The sequence below is a fragment of the Dromaius novaehollandiae genome, chromosome 8 (genome assembly GCF_036370855.1).
Source record: "Dromaius novaehollandiae isolate bDroNov1 chromosome 8, bDroNov1.hap1, whole genome shotgun sequence".
Taxonomy (NCBI): Eukaryota; Metazoa; Chordata; class Aves; order Casuariiformes; family Dromaiidae; genus Dromaius; species Dromaius novaehollandiae.
Window position 1 is genome coordinate 22,209,022 of NC_088105.1, and position 16,714 is coordinate 22,225,735.

Sequence of the window (16,714 nt, forward strand, 5' to 3'; positions counted from 1 at the left end):
TAATCACGCATTCCCCAAATAAATATGAATCTCAGTTTTAAAAAAAATGCAACAAATTACAAGATCGCAGTAACAGAGACATTATCGAATGAACACAGGGACTGTGCTTTCAACCTCCCTTTTACCCGCTCCGCAAAGCACAGGGGACCCGCCTGACTGCAGACGTGCTGCAGGGCCCTTTTGCATGAGCGAGGCCAAGTATGTGAGTAGGGCAAAGGATGCTTATAAATATGACAGTTGTATTTGAAAGGGGGAGGGGAATCCTTTAAAAACATGGTCCTGGTTCATCTCTTAATGACTTTGGTGCAAATTCCTAAACTTAGATTGTTGACCTCCTGAGAGACATCTGGCAGTGAATTCTGTGGCATTTCAGCTCCCAATGAAGCCAGTGGAAGTTGTGATGCTGAGCACCTTAGAGACAGACTCAAAGCCCCAATCCTGGAAACACTTGTATACATGTCTAACTTCAAGCCTGTGCAGCAGGGTTTGCAGAGCAGAAGCACTGATCTCCAACCCTACAAATGCATAAACATTCAAATAATTACACTCAGAATAGTAGCATGGGGAGGACACAGATAAATTACAATTATTGAATAAACTCCAGCATGGACAGGACTGTGATCCCTGTAACATGAGTCAATTCACCATACCACCTTCCTTTAATCCCAGAGAGGGGCAAATCCACATCTCATTGAAAAGGCAAACACACGCATAACCCCTAAGCACATCAAGGTGAAAATAAACCTTTTCATAGAATAGCAACACTAACAAAGAGGTTTTCTTAAAGACTGAGCCTGTTTCACAAGTCATAAAAAGTAACCGTTAAAAAGTTTTATTTCATTAAATTCATAAAAACTTTCAGTTATTTATGTTTAATCTGAAATTAAAAAAAAAGGCAAAATCCATTTTCAGTGGTGGTGTTGCAGATCAAATATATATCACCTGTAAAACTAATCCAGCCAGAACAACTCCCTACCCTCCCTATTCCTAGCCGCGCTTGTGGCTGTTGGCCACGCAGCACATTGCTGCGTGTGCTGCGGAAGAAGATTTCCGCAAGGAAAGGCCAGGCCATTTCCTCAGAGCATTTACTAGCCAATAAGAAAGTCTTTGTGCAAGGTATCATAAACAAACTCCTGTGACATGGCTTTATGACACGGCCCCAAGGAATAGATTAAAAATACAGAGCAAACAAGCTTAGAATTGCTGGAACAGCTTGAGATAACCCCTGTCCTTAATGATGCAGCAGCTCTGCCTGTTCCCCATCCTCTCCCGTTCCTTCACTGTTCTGGTGTCTCTACGGATCTGCGCTGGCAGCCTAAAGGCCAGGAAGAGGGATCACCACCACAGAAATATCACATTTCCCTTCCCAAGCACAACTCTCTCAACACAGTACATGTTACCTGGCAAGCAAGAGCAGGGCTTAAAAGTATCTGTGCAAAATGATTTCAATACAATTGGGAGCAGGAACCTTCTGTACCCTGCAGCCAGTTCCTGGAGCAGGAGAAAGTAGCTGGAAAGCAAAGTCTAACCGCGTAGTAAAAGTCATCAAAACAGCTTCTACAGCTGCTTCCCTGCTCTGCATGAAGACATGGACAGTGTCTTTGCCTTGGGGACTTAGATGGTGTGTCTTACCAAAATGCACTGCAGTACACAACCCAGTAAAAGGCAGTGAAACTTCCTTCCTTTCCCGTGCTTTCTCAAGCAAGCTCCTTTAAATGAATCCTTAGTGCCCCAACATTCAGCTCTACGATACAACCATCAATTGCTAAAGCTTGAGAAATACAAATATGTTTAGAAGAAAAGAGCAGTCAACTATGCACAGAACCACAAACCTGCCAGTTACTTGAGTTTAGAGCTTCAGTCAGAAAAAGGAGATGACATATGAAATGAGAATCCCTCTCTTTTCAGGTCCTATCATGGCATATAAAATAGCAGTGTGAGATTATGCCACTCTACAGACACCAACTGTGGTGGCCACTGCCTATTACCGGGGCTTCCAGCTTTTCAGCTATGGATGGGGCAGAGCCACCGTCAGCCACAGAGGGAAGTTCTCAGAGTCAGCTCCTGCAAGCAGGGCCTACGCTGCCTTCCCTGCTGGATGGAGGAAAACAGAGCACTTGGAAGTCTTCCTGTGGAAGGTTTTTCCATCAGAAACTGAAACATCCAGGGATACATTCTGAGGAGTGTCAACAATAACCTAGTGCCTAAGCTTTGGAGAAGTCCAAAGCCTTACCTCCCAGCACCCCGGCAGCCTGAGCTCCAGGCTCCCTGGGCGCTCTCCTGCCAGGCTCCCAACCTCCGAGGAGCTCGCCTGAATTGCCCTCAGGCCACCTTCCTCAGGGGCTGGTCTTTCAATAAATGGAGATTAGCATCATATTCCTCTACTACAAAAGGAAGAAATGCCTTAAAATGCCAGAGTTTTTCACAGACCAGAAAATCTTGTTACGGGACGTGGAATAGAGGAACACAGCAATGAGGTTAAGAGAGCTCATAAAACATTTATGAATAAAAATGTTCTCAGGATACAACTCTCTTCACTGTCAAAAAAAACTCCAATAGTGTATTATTAAAACTAAATATTCCCCCACAATGTTAGCATAATACCATGCCACTGCATGAAAACAGCTTAGTTTCATTTTACAATACTACAAGAAGTGGGACAAACAGCATAAACCATAAAAAGCAAATAAGATTTTTCCTCAGTTCCCCCACATTTATCTATTAGGGTAGTACAAAACTCAAGTAAGTTTGTTTACACATCTCTAAATTTTTAATAGTGCTGTTAAAGGACTTGCAGTTAACTGAAAATATCTGCACAAAATGAAAAAAAATACAGCAGACCAGGCATTAATGCAGACAGAACAAACAAAAAGCCAGAGCAAGGACGAACACTTAGGAGGAATATGCCTATGAATGTATGAAATTACTGAGCAGCTACGTTTTACATCTCCATTTGGAGCTAATGCAGTCTCCTGAGAAAGGGTCAAATGCAGCCTGTCCCTTATGAACTGCAATTTCATTAGACTCAACAGAGCTCTACTGGCTTGTATCAAGGATCAGTTTGACCCAGTAAGCGTAGAGGTAAGGGTGAGTCATACTAATATCATACACATTGTAAAATCTTACCCAAGATCTTGCAACAAGCAACATTATTTTAGATTCAACTAAATTCCAAGATATCGGCATAAATTGGAACCTATTTGACAGTACTTTTCCTAGAAAGAGATTGAAAGGACATGCTGAAAAGAGTGCAAAAAGTATACTTCGGGCAATTCTGCACTTACCTGTTGAAGTAACAAGTAACCAGTGCTCCAGCAATCGTCATTTGCTGACAAGCAAGAATGAATTCACTAGTCCAGATAAGGCCAACAAAATGGTACCATGCCATGTAGTGAATTCCAGACAGAGCTCTATATTCTACTTGTCCTCCTGAAGTAATCTGTGCAGTGCCTGGAATTGAGATTACATCACACTATTAATAAAACACAGCAGTCAAGAACAAAAAAGTACATAAAAGAGCTTTTGTACCCTTGCTCTTAACTTTTCTTCAATAACATTATATAAAAAGCATGTGTTACTTATTTCTATTCATTTTCAACAAAATCAGAAAGCTAACATTTTGCAATTGAAATAGAATTTTGAAAAATAAAATCTTATAAAGCACAAAGGCTTACATTTAAATTGGGTCTTAAGCAGAGCTGCCAGTAAAGTCAAGAGCACAACTATAAATCAGTAGAGATTTCTGAGAAAAGATTACTCAAGATTACTCAAATGCTTCAGAATGCTTCTTCATTCAAATTTGAAATAAATTTGTAGACAGTTATGAAATGCTTTAAAAATACATTTTCTCTATGAGCAGCAAAAGAGAAAGATGGCTGCAGAAAAATATTAAGGATACATATGTAACATCGCAACAAAACAAAATTACTATTCTAAATACTATCACTAATTAGAACCATAGCAGAACAGGTTCCTGTTGTCTATATTTTGCAACTTTTGTGTAAAGTAAAGCATATAAAGAAAGCATTTCCAAAAATACTTCCAAAAAGCAGAATGCAGACATCTGTATGGTACGAAAAGCTCCAGTGCTACCAGCATACTGAGGAACACTGACAAATGCACTTATTCAAGCTTATTCAAGCTAACATTTTTTGTCTCTGCTCCTGCTAATAAAAAAGAACATATTCTATATACAAAAGATGGTTTTCACAACAAGCTAGAGTAACTCAGGCAACATTAGCAATCAAACTTTTCCCCGTGCAATCCCATCTATGACACTTGGCTTTGAAGTCTAGTCAGGGAATGATGGAATCAGGATATTCCTAGTGAAATGTCTCTAGGGCTGTAACCTGGCATGTCCAAGTCTCAAATCTATTAACTTTAAAGATAAATATATTCGCAGAATAAACTGATCTCTGGAGGTGAGCAATTTCTTATTTTAGCTCTATGAAAGAAAGAGCAAAGGGATATGCACAATTCCCTGTTGCTGCTAGAAGAGCATTATAACTTAAGCTTTAATTCTTCATGTTTTCCTACATGACAGTGCAACAGCTCCAAATTCAAAAATACCACAGACATAAAGCTATTTGTGAAACTGTTCATTTATCTTTCCTTTTTCTTCCTCTATAGCCACAGAGTTCATGCTCCATAATAGCTGAAGGTAGAAGCAATAAAAACTTGTTTTCAGCAATACCATCAGGTTTAGAGAACCATTACAAGTCTTCAGAACCTTGATCCATTTGTTTGTAAATTATGAAATATATTAATCTACCCTATGCATAGCAGTGTTGCAAAATTATTTTTGAATTGCTTTAAAAGGATCCAAAAACGTTACATGGGTGCATAATTGTTATTACATAGTTAGCTCAAAGATGTATCTGTCTAAAAAAAAAAAAAATTGCATTCTTTTACTCCTGCAGCATTAGCACTACAAGAAACTCATCCCTGTCAGATGCTGAGATGAGCTAGTCTCTGTTCAAGACAAAAAAAAAAGAAAAAAAAGAGTAAGTCCATGAACAGATTTACAGCTCACAAAATAAGCATTCTTCCCAGAGCTGAGCCAGTCTTACTCTTAGCATTCTCATCATCAAGACTTGCATCCATCAGCACAGTACAGCTGACCTAAAGAAGGAGTTCATAGGTCCCATAACAGACTAGATCATCAAGGCAATCTTTGCTGAAGTGCAAACACAGACATATTTTCTAGCTATTTTATTTTCTGAAAGGCTATCAATTTTAACAAAACAGGAAAGCTCTGTAAAGTGCTGTAAGGACAATCATTCACACAAATACTGTTGCTTCCGTTATATTCAAATGTATTTTAAGCCTGTGAAATGCAAGATACTTGATGCTGCGAAAAAGCTATGACTCTTATCTCAGATTTCTTCTCTCAAACTCTCTCAGCCCTTCTTCCCCATCCCCTGCCTCCCTTTTATAAGCTTGGATTCAAAAGTTATTTTTCCTTTTTAAGGGAGTTTTAAAGGATAGATTCATTTACTTTGATGCATTAAAATAAGCTCTCTCCTATACCATTCCTTCTTGTTCTGAATTCAAGGGATTTTTCAGCTCCCTTACTTCTTTTCCAGAAGTTCTAGACTACCATTTTCTTATAGCACATACAACTGGCCAAATATGCTCATTAATCATAGCTCATAGCCCTTACCGAAGAACCTGTGCAAACGATGAAAATGATATGACAATAAGACACAAAAAGATCTCCTACTTCTCCATTTTTCTGCGAAGGCATTATGTCATTTGGTAGCAGAATTAAGCATGTTTTCTGCCATACAATCTACCCGAATATTTCTTTTCCAAAAAAGGCATATTTTAGGCTTTGCTTCTCTAGTGTTGTCATAAAGATTGACAGATGTCCACATCATAGATTAATTCTATTTGCTTTTTACCAACCTACTGAAACAGCCACCTGCAATAACAACAGTAACGCCTTTGCCTTTCCCAGCCAACCTTGTGCAGTGTGTGTATGCACTGCTGTGCTCTGCTCCACGAAAGTCAGGCACATCCATCCATGAGTTCACCTTTGATCATTTCACTGTCTAGATATGGAAAACTGGTTTTGTTACCTCACAGAAATCTATTTCCCTCGTAAATATCTGCGTCTGACTGATGGCCTGTGCTTGTGGGCCTACCATGCATGTATAATTTTGACGGCAGAATTATATACTATGCTATTTTTTGTATGTAAAAGTATGTCAGTATTACTAGTACAGATACACTTTTAAGGCTATCCTTGATACCCTTTTGAAAAAGTTCATGCCCTTTTCCTTGTCACTCCACTGTGATCTATCCATTCATGCAAGCTAAACATCCTGAACAAAGCCTCCAAATGTGGTTTTATTTTGTCCACAGAATATTTTTCCTCCAACTGCATAATCACAGCAGAGACTGCTGAAAATGAGTCTTTCCGGTTTACTACAGGTGCTTAGTGGTAACATCAAGAAGTTAGTAAAGAACTGAAGTCTCTACAGCTGAATCACCAAATCTGACAAAATCTGATCAGTACAAACGTTGATCCACCACAAATATTTCTAAGAAGAGTTGTTAAGAATGCAGTCACTGTTAACCAGTTAAGTGTTAACCAGTGCTGTGCCATAAGTCAGCACAGCAATGCAATGATCTAAAAGTCAGTGTGTGCAAGCAATATCATTAGCTACATTTTGGTGCTTTCAGATTTATGCCATATGCTCTCATATGGCAACAAGTACTGCAAGTTTTTGCTGATGCCTTGGGCAGCAGGCTGTTGTAAGGGGCTAAAATTCCTGGGAAGTATATTTTAACAATTCCTTTATCAGAAACAAAGAAACACTGACCAGAATATACTAACTCAGAACCTATTCATCAGTTCCTGTTAACATGACAGTATGATCTGCATTTAACACCTCCCACTGCTAAATAAGGAAAGGTTCTGGCATCGTACACTGAATCTTTATGCTTCCCCCACAGAATTTATTGTGTTATTTTATCTGCCCTTTTTCCATGTAGTAGCATTTACAGTTAAGCTAGGTGACTGCAATTAGAATGCCAAGAATCCTGCAGGAAATATGTTTTTACTATCAGTTTAGCTACTGCACAACTTTATGTGGCAGTTTTACTGCTCACTTCCCTGTAGGATGCACCTTCATTACACGAAAATCGCGCACTGCCATCTCATCCTGTGTTATTTGCACAGCATTTATGGCACATGGATTTTGCAGCTCCTGCGTGCTGTAAAGTCGAAAGAACACGTTTTGCAGTGCCACATGGCTGCTTCAGTTCTGCAGTAAAATACAACACAAATTAGCAAATAGTAAGACTCAATACTCCTAAGACATAACAGCTTTTCCAAAGCACAGCTGAACTCCATTCCTACCCGACTAATGGTTCTAAGTAGTGCCACTGTTTGTGCTGTCTCAAGTCTTCCAGAGTCTGGCATTTCTCCTAGTTTTCTAGGTTTGGAATTCACTCAGTCTCTGCTGCTCTTATGCACCCTGAATTACCAAGGTACTTCAGCAGGTGCCTGAAAATGCATAAGTAGTCCCGCTATTTTTAATAGTACTATACATGTGTTTCAAGCTAGTCATGTGCATAAATATCTTTCCAAGTGGGGGCTATAATTTTCTGCAGCTCCTGAGAAGTCAGTCTCTTCTCAGAGTAACATTAACTTTTGGAAAAGACATAAATGAGGTGTCTGTGTGGTCACATAAAGATCAGGTGCACCACAGCTGAAGCAAGGATCAGGTGCTTCAGAGCTGTAAGATGCACAGACACCATAAATATTATATAACTACAGGAGGTTTAAGTAAAATGTTAAGAACAGGTGCAGCACAGTAGCAAGCCAATTTCACTTGCCCATCTCTCCCAGCTTTGTATTAGACAAAAGCTAATGTCTTCCTAAGTATTTCATTCTTCCAGCCTTCTTAAAGTCTAAATTTAAAATATACTCTGCTTAGCCCCATAAAACATATTTGTTAGAATAAAAAGTCAAAGTGACAAAAACAAGAAAAAAGATACATATTTGCTGAACTGAATCCTGGCTAAGAAATGATTCGACAAGAGAGAAAAACTGCTCGAAGCGAGCTTATCTTAGGAATTCAGAGAAGTACTATCAGCCCTTGCAAAAAGTCCCCAAAACTCAAAGAGCAGGAGAAATATCTTCTATATATGGAATCAGCTGATTCTAGAAAAGAAGTGGAAAATACAAAGCTGTTCTGCCAATGCATTATGAATTAGATAGCACTATACTTATTTGTTTTTACAGGATCACAAAGTACTAGTCATTCTAAAACAGCAAAACAACCTGCAACGTACCAACCCCCTGTGAATCGCTTTAACAACAGCCAGCATTTCAGAGGACTCAAATTTGGGTTGAAAACTTGAAATAAAATTTAAAGGAATATTCTCAATACCAAATCTAGCCTATTGTTTACTTGTCCTAGTTTTGAACTACAGAAAACGTGAGCTGTTGTTCACCAGGTAGAACAACTCTCACACCCTTGCTGACACCAACCTCCTGTGTCACCTCACCAAGTTACCTCAGCCCATGGGCTAGATAAAACAAGCCTTCCCTACCTGACCAGGTGATTAAAAGGCTAAAATTGCCTTTATTGTGTTTGAACTCCTCCCATGAGAAGTCATTCTGTAATAACAGCAGCTGTAAACAACTGAGCAGGTTGAGGGGAAACCTTCTCAAACGACTTTATCGGCACCTAGCGGACACAGCCGCCGCGGCACGGTACCTGCTTCCACGTTTGCCCTGGTACCTCAGCCCCTGGGCTGTGCTAGTAACTTGCATTTGTTGGGTAACAACAGCCACCATTTAATGTAGACAACTTCACACACAGAATTGTTAATACAAATGACAAAATCAATGGAAACTTTGATCAGAAGAATCAGCTGAGTGCCATAGAGGGGCATTTTCTACCTGCATTGATACTTAAAGTTGGTATTATTTATCAAATGCGCATTCTCTCCTAAACATCAACACCCTAACTGCTAAACAGTAAAATCTTACGAGGATTGCTACCTACACTAAAAATATCCTGGCAGAAGATCTCAGTCAAAACATATCTAGATTCCTCACATAACAATGTATCGACGGTTACAAGTACCTGGAAATGACTTTTCCTTCTCACACTAAATCTGCAAGTAGTCAATTCTTTCACAACGAAGAATTGTCTTTCACAACTAAGAGTATCCTAGAAACATTACCATTGCTCTGCTGTGCAGAAAGGTTGTGCTGCCTTCTGTACTATCTTGTTTCTATCAGTTCGGAAAAAAACTCTCGGGAAACATTTGCCTTCCCATCTATGCTAAGGGAAAAACAAAAAAAAGTACCTTTGAGCCAGGAGATAACCTGCTGCACTATAAATGTTACAGAAGGTCACAACCTGCTTGAATTCTACCTTCCAAGCCAGTAGAAAAAAAATGCTGAGTGGAAATGTCTACCAGGAAACAGAGAATATAACCAATGAGGGAAAACAGCACAACATGGAAAAAACATTAAAAGCCCCTTGAAGATAGTTTTTATTGGGTTTTATTTCCCTGTGAATACATGTGGAATTCATTCTGGGATATAACGCGCAACTCACTACCTTCCTGCAAAGTCCTGCAGCATCCAGAATATATCTGGCTATCTCCCCACCCTGCACTTCTATCATCAAGTTGTTTCTGTCTTATGAGCTAAAATATATCTTCTAATGACTGCTGCATTTCAAAAACCTTTTGACTATGACAGACTCAGCTGGTATTTTCTAAATTTAGAAACATACATCTTCATATTAAAGTACTAGAGAAAATTCCTATGGGTAATATGCTGGCTCAGCTTAAAATCAAGAATGTATTATTTCTTGCTAATATTTCTTGATAAATACATATTTAGCAAATCCGTGTGTTGTCATTCACTTTATTTACCTACTATTAGATTTATTACAGTTAATGTCTGATCTATATACAGGTCATTAACTAGTTAAATTGTATCCGATGCAAGCAGGTGCATGAAAAGCAATTCTGTAACTCTACCTAAAAATGAACAGTTGGTTGATAGCTCAGGTGATGCTACTTTCAGTAAAGAACTAGACTGAACGGGTGATGAGATAGCCTACAAGACCAGTCTGAAAACTACTGCTTGCCTGTTTGATACGTACATAAATGGCATGAAGGTTTTGTGGAAAAGCTAACAGCCACACAAAGCTGTATTTGGCACATAATAATGTCTCTGTAAAGGAAAAATCTAACTAAGATGGCTGTGGAGAAGAAATATCCATGACATCCTTAAAGAAAAGTGAATCTGACTATTTATTCAGCCAGGAACAACTCGAGAGACTGCAGGTTGAACATCTGGCTTCTCTGGGTCGGACAGTTTTGCAGGAGAAGCAGATCATCAGCCAGGCAAGTGCTTCAAGCAGACATTTCCGACAGACATCAGCTATTGGGCAAACAGTAGCAGAAACAGGGAGATCCTTGCAAACCTGCATGACTCTCCAGCTAAAGCTGGAAAGAAACAAACCCCTTCTAACCTAAGCGCAACGGGCAACTGACTTGCAATACCAGCATGGACTCGGACGTTCTCACACGTTACAAGTGAAGTGGGATTTGTACACAGCCAGATTTAACAGAACAAGGCTGAGATGGCAGCAGTAGTCAAGGGATGGGGATGAGGTGCTGGGCCTACAGAGACAGTTTTCTCAAATGGGCTTAGCTACGGAGAAGTTGGAGGCTTTTCTGGCCTAGGAGGGATCTGTAGGCCTGTACAGAGGAGTTACTGCAGCCCAAGGGGTGGAGGAAGGGCAAGACAAAATGACAGCACATAAGTATTAGCAGGGCTTGCCTGCATTTGGTTTTCTAAGCAAAAGCACAAGCACTATACAGTTTCAGAGAAAAAAGAACCCAGGAACAAAGAAAGTCCATGACAAACAACTGCCTCTAACTCCTCTGTGAATTCAGCATTTACTCCAACCCATAGGACAACAGTGAACTTCCTAGCAGTGGTCCTAGAAATTTAAAATGCACAAACCCCCAAATCACAATGCTTCCTTATGTGCAAAGGCTAATATCTCCTTGAGAAGTTATCCCCATAGCTGCACATACCAAGTTTAGCTTCCTTTCTTTTGGTGATGTTCGTCATAAGGACAACCTCATTCTCCCTTGGGTGTCCTGATGCTGCGCCAAAGGCTGGCATTCCAAATTATTCCTAATTATTCCTGGTTCAATGAATGACAAATCTTATAATGATATGCCCCTCAGTAATACTACTTCCATACTCAAAATCTGTTCTTACAGATCATTCATATTATGATTCTCCATCTTTACAACAAACCTCTATATTACCTTACCTTCAGAGGTAAGGACCTCTGGAGTCATTCAAATACTAGCATACCAAGGCAAATAAGTATAGCAGTTTTCACCAAACTACTGCTCAGAAACAACATGCTGTCTCCAAGACAATTGGACATTGTTTATCTCATGGTAGATTAATGTTCTTATTTCATAACAACTGCACTAAAAGCTATCCTCCCCCCTTCTCTTACTTTCTGCATTTAAATACATCAAACGTGCTACATCTTCCATAACCTAATCATAAACTAAATAAATGAGAAAGAACAAAAGTAAAGCCCACATCTAGGAACAAAAATAGTGCTATGGCTCACAGAACTATGGCAATGCTGAACACTCCAACAAGTGTGAGGAACAAGAACAAGAAAGAAAAGGGTAACACAGCCCTACAACAGTGCTAGCCCACATTTTGCACCATAAGGTCCTGTATTTAAAAAGCGAACTTAGGAAACAGCTGGCATTCATCCCAAACCATGGAAAAGCATATATTTACCTGCAGTTCCTAAGCTAAGTAGCACAGCAATCCAAAATACCCAGAAGACAACGAGAATCAGAAAGCTCCAAAGTGGTTGGAACAAGAGGAAAGGAATTCTGCTAATTATTTTGTTAACAATCTGGAAGAGCTGTACTGTGAACTGAAGCCTCTTTCTTAGTACAAGCATGAGGGAAAGCAGAACAACCTGTTACAGAAGAGAAAAAAAAATCAGTTTGTTTTTTTCTTAAAAAAGTATTGAAGTTGTCAAATGTGGGGTCAGGGAACATGAATGTCACAAAAACATTACAGCAAGGCATTTGACATGAACTTACTATGCACTAGAAATGTCTTCTGAGACACTGTCTACTTTCTCAAAGAGCTTGTGGCTTAAAATCGCATTTTATGAAATCATGTTGCGACTGTTTCTTTAAAACAAAATAGGATTCATAAAACTGTGACTCACCCAATGCAAACAGCCCTTTTGCTTTAATGTAATGAACACAAATGTATGCTACATGTTACATATTGCTTTCACACACCCTGTATGTTATGAACATTTAAACTTCCTTCCTACCAGGTCAGCTTGCCATTGTTCATGATGGGAGGAGGACCAGTCCTTTTCTGCAGAAAGGACAGAAGCAAAGAAACTGATTTGATAGTTGTGTATGTATGGAGACAAAGCACAGATAAAATGAAACCTCATTTAAAGAAATTATTTTCTTCCCAAAGGAAAAAAAAAGAAAAAAAGCAAAGGCAAAAATTCCACAAGGTCCCATGCCCTCTATCATTTACAAAGAAGTATGAACAGCATTTAAAAGAGAGGCTGAAATTTATAAAACAATAAATAAAACCAGTGACAGCTGTTCCTCCACTTCTCTTGCCTGCTCTACAAAGAAGCCATCTGCTCTTAAGAATAACCTGCAGTAGCGGATGCTTCCAGAGTTCTACAAATGATAGTGAAAGGTATGGGAATGAACATGCTTACAAATGAACTTATTCTTTTATTATCCACAGAAGTAAAAAGGTTATTGTTCATAACTTACCAGGATATGGAAAAAAAAAAAAAATCTGATGTGTAACACATTTGTATCTGTCACTGTAAATTGTCAAGACTATTCATATTTGATGAATCCCATCCTATTTTGTTTTAAGGACAGCAGTAATGTAATTTGCACAATTCATGAACAATTCACAAATTTTTTGCACACTTGTATTGAGCAATGACTTCTTTAACACTGCAACATCAGAGTTAAAAAATTCACTTTAAAAGTCACAGTCAGGTTTCCTGTTGGGAAATAAGAGATCAATGAAAGAAAAGCAGAATTTACCCCTGTAACTTGAGGCCTAAACACTGACCTGCTGCCTAAGCTTCATCCCATCCCCTTTTATAGTCTAAGAGCTGCCACCCCTTTCTTCTACTGACAGGGTAGGTTGAATTCACAGATCTCATAGGCATATGCAGCCAGTGCCTCTCTGTTCACTCAACATGATTTTCCAGTTAGCTGATGCAGAGAAGAATGGGAATGAAACTTTATTCTTGTATTTCTACAATACCAGGGCTAACAGTGTTTGTACAGGGTTTCAGTGTGGCAGAAAGCCGTGTCCTGACACATGAATTTCATGATGAAGATACGAAACTATTTAAATGCATATAAGCAGATCTTTTCATTCATTCACCATTTCAAACTGGAAAGGAATGAGGAAGCGCAAGTATTCTAATTGTTTCATAACCACTATAGTTCAAGTTTTTAAGTTACAGCCTCTATCTGTCATTGTTTACTGTAAAATGCTACTTACTGTAACTACTGTAGAGAAGATAGCATATCCAAGTAGAAATCTTATATTTTCCTTTTCAGTTTCCAATTCAGTGCTGGGGCCATTCCTGTAGTCGTAATAGAGCCACCAAAGAACACCTGAGACAACTGCAGCAAACACAGATCAGTATGAAGGCCAGCAGCACTCCACCGGTTGTGGCACAATCTATATTGTTGGCAGGCTGATGTCCACTTGACATGTCATGATTCTGCCACCCTTCTTCCTAACTCAAGTTCAACTGAGGAATACTGTAGTGTAACAGGCAGCTACAGTATCAGTGATGGTCTGTTAGTCTGAGGTAAAAATGCAGCAGAAAGTTTGGTTTTCTTGCTGTCTTGCTAAAACTCAGCCATGTAATTTCATTCAGGGGGTAAGAAGCATAACTTTTAAGGAACGTCAGACTTTAGCTAGACACATTCTTATAGTTCTCTCCTTATAAAACAGGCAATATTAAACTTTGTTAAACTTTCTTTGAAATGGTAGCATTTTCATATCTGCATTCATCTGTCAGAAGAAACATAATTTCCTAGCATCCATAAATAATTAAAACTCATCATCACCCCAACACTCCACAGCTGGAACACCACAGCCAGATTTGGCTCCCAAAGGCAGGTAGGGTTCTCCTTGGAAATGGCTGTGTTAAGCTTAAGCTTACTGAGGATGGCAGTGGAGAAACAGGTTTGTTGTTTGTTCAGCTGCCTTTCCTTAAGTTCATTGAAATGATCCATTTAACTAAGCACATGCTAAAAGCTAAATATACTTACATAGCAACCCGAACACAACCAGAGCAATCAAAGTATGGACCAGAAGTGTTCGAATGAATCTGAAGGTTAAAACCAGTATAAAAGAGAAGGCTGAAAAATATGGAAGGTAAGGTTATTATGAATGTTACAATGTATTTAATTTAACTATTATTTACTTTAAAGATAAATTACAGTTTCTGGCAGAACTGGGGTTTTTATTTTTAAACAGTGATCTCAAAAGCAACAATTTTTAGTAAAACTAGCAACCTTTTTAACATTTAAAACACAGTTATCTGTAAGTTACTAATAACAAACTAATAACTGAAATACTTCAGCTTGGGAATCATTAGGTTTTCAGTAGTATTTTTGTAAAAGATTTAAGTTAAAATCAAAATGTTAACGCTGACACTACTATTTCTTTCATCAATAGTTTCTAACAGTCCCCTGAAAAGAGGTAAATGATGGATCATATCTAAGAACACAAAATCTGATATATCAAAGGACCGCATTTCATCTCTTAAAAGTCTTCTGATAACAAACATTTTTTAAAAAGACAACTCTGCCCAGAAAGTATGAAAAAGATCAGTACTTTTAAATTAAAAATATAAAATTGATAGAAATATTTAAAACTTCACATTTTAATCAGACATTATTGTTCACTTTTTATTTATAACCTTACCCAGGGAAAGGACACTCAGTCCTATTACTGTATCTCTTCCTGCCAATATTCCAGCCAGAATACGGTGAAGAGCATCCATTTCATTAACCATATTTATTAAGACAGACGCATAGTTGGAATAGCATTCAGGATTTTGTGGAACACACCGATTAAATAATGGAAAAGATTTACTGGAAGGTTAAAAACAAAGATGGTGAAAAACGCCCATTACTGGAAATACGGTGTCTAATTCAGAGATCAATTCCGCTGCTCTAGTCCAAGCCCTCTGCGGTACCCCACCAGCACCCTAACACAGTTTCGCAGCACCAGCTGACCAGGGTGACCCGTAACCCCGCAGGTGCCCTCCCCACCTAGGGCAGACCTTTCACATGGAGTCTGACACACCAGCACACTGGGAAGTGGAGCAGTCTGTTACAAACGGTCAGGTGGTCGTTTTCTGTTGCATCTGAAAAATGAACCCCCAGCAGCATCGAGCCTGTATCATAGTGCCACACCCATTCAAGACCAGCCGGGGGAAAAAAAGTGACCTACTCTCTCAATCACCAGCAGCATGTAGCTCCTATTTAATTACTGGTCTGGCTTCACCTGCTTTGCTGCCATGTGGTTACATAAAAGCTAAACTCATGCTAGCATGGCTGTGAGCTATGTTGTTGTAGGTAATTCTAGACCACAAAAACTTTGCACAGTTTTTATGATATTTAAACATCCTAAAGGCTGCATCAAAACAATGTTTGTAAGGTACAATTAACCCCACCAAAGATTTACATATAAAGTTATTTGGCACTCCCAGCTAAGCTTCTTGAATATGTTTATCGCCACTCTTTGGCAATGCTGCGCTACATCTATAGAACACATATTCATACCTAAAAAGGAGAAATCAGTTCATCGGCACATTAATACTTCTCTGACTAGCTTTACTTCTACTAGGGAATGTGACTAGGTAACATAAATGACTTTGGTGAGGTTTTTTGCCAAACGGAAAAAAGCATAAAATGTCAAAGAAAGTAGTAAAACATGCCTTATCTTTTCATCAGTTTACATGCCCTCCTTTGATCCACTTTAAGTAATGCTTTGATGTGTCTCCTGCTCTCTTATCTTTGTTTTTTTCCTCTATTTTCTCATGTTCAGAGCAGTAGATGAATTAGCTCTGCAAGCATGGAGATTCCAATTTACTGTATTGTCATGAAATAGTGGAACATAAAATTAACCTGGGGTTTAAGGATTTTGACTCACAAATTTGTAATCAAGGAAAAAATCAAACTAAACCAATATCCAGACTTTATGTGCTATCAAATGCTAAAGACAGTCCATCTGCCCAGTGCCTTCCACAGACATATGCTTCAAGCCAGCTGGGTGTGAATTGACTCCGGCAGAAAATTTCTGGGCTCAGGATAATATGCAAGGTCTGCTGACAGCACAGCACCTTTTCCTTAGCCTTGAGGGAGTGAGCAAAAGTCTGTGCAAAACACCTTGAAGGTAGATAAGTCGCTGCTCATGTGGAGTGCAAAGTAAGGGCTTTGTCCCTGATTTGGTGAGGAAAATCTCTCAAGGGTTGAGGAATAGAGTTCTTGTTCCTTCTGTGGGACAGGAAACAGTGTTCACATGTGCACACACAAGAATGCATAACAAGATCTGTGCAAAAATAAATAAAGCAAAAACATTTGGATTGTGAAG

At 39.0% G+C, this 16,714-nt stretch overlaps 1 protein-coding gene across 5 annotated transcripts in view; it reads right to left on the reverse strand.

Moving 5' to 3' along the window:
* SLC44A3 (solute carrier family 44 member 3) overlaps positions 1 to 16,714 on the reverse strand; it is a 98,120-nt gene that overhangs the window by 19,761 nt on the left and 61,645 nt on the right. For all 5 annotated transcript variants that reach the window (XM_064515888.1, XM_064515887.1, XM_064515886.1 and 2 more), the window contains 5 exons: positions 15,041 to 15,210; positions 14,383 to 14,472; positions 13,601 to 13,725; positions 11,822 to 12,008; positions 3,285 to 3,450 (listed from right to left, as the gene is read on the reverse strand). In XM_064515888.1, the coding sequence (XP_064371958.1) occupies positions 3,285 to 3,450; positions 11,822 to 12,008; positions 13,601 to 13,725; positions 14,383 to 14,472; positions 15,041 to 15,210 (738 nt within the window). The remainder of the gene's footprint in view (positions 1 to 3,284; positions 3,451 to 11,821; positions 12,009 to 13,600; positions 13,726 to 14,382; positions 14,473 to 15,040; positions 15,211 to 16,714) is intronic.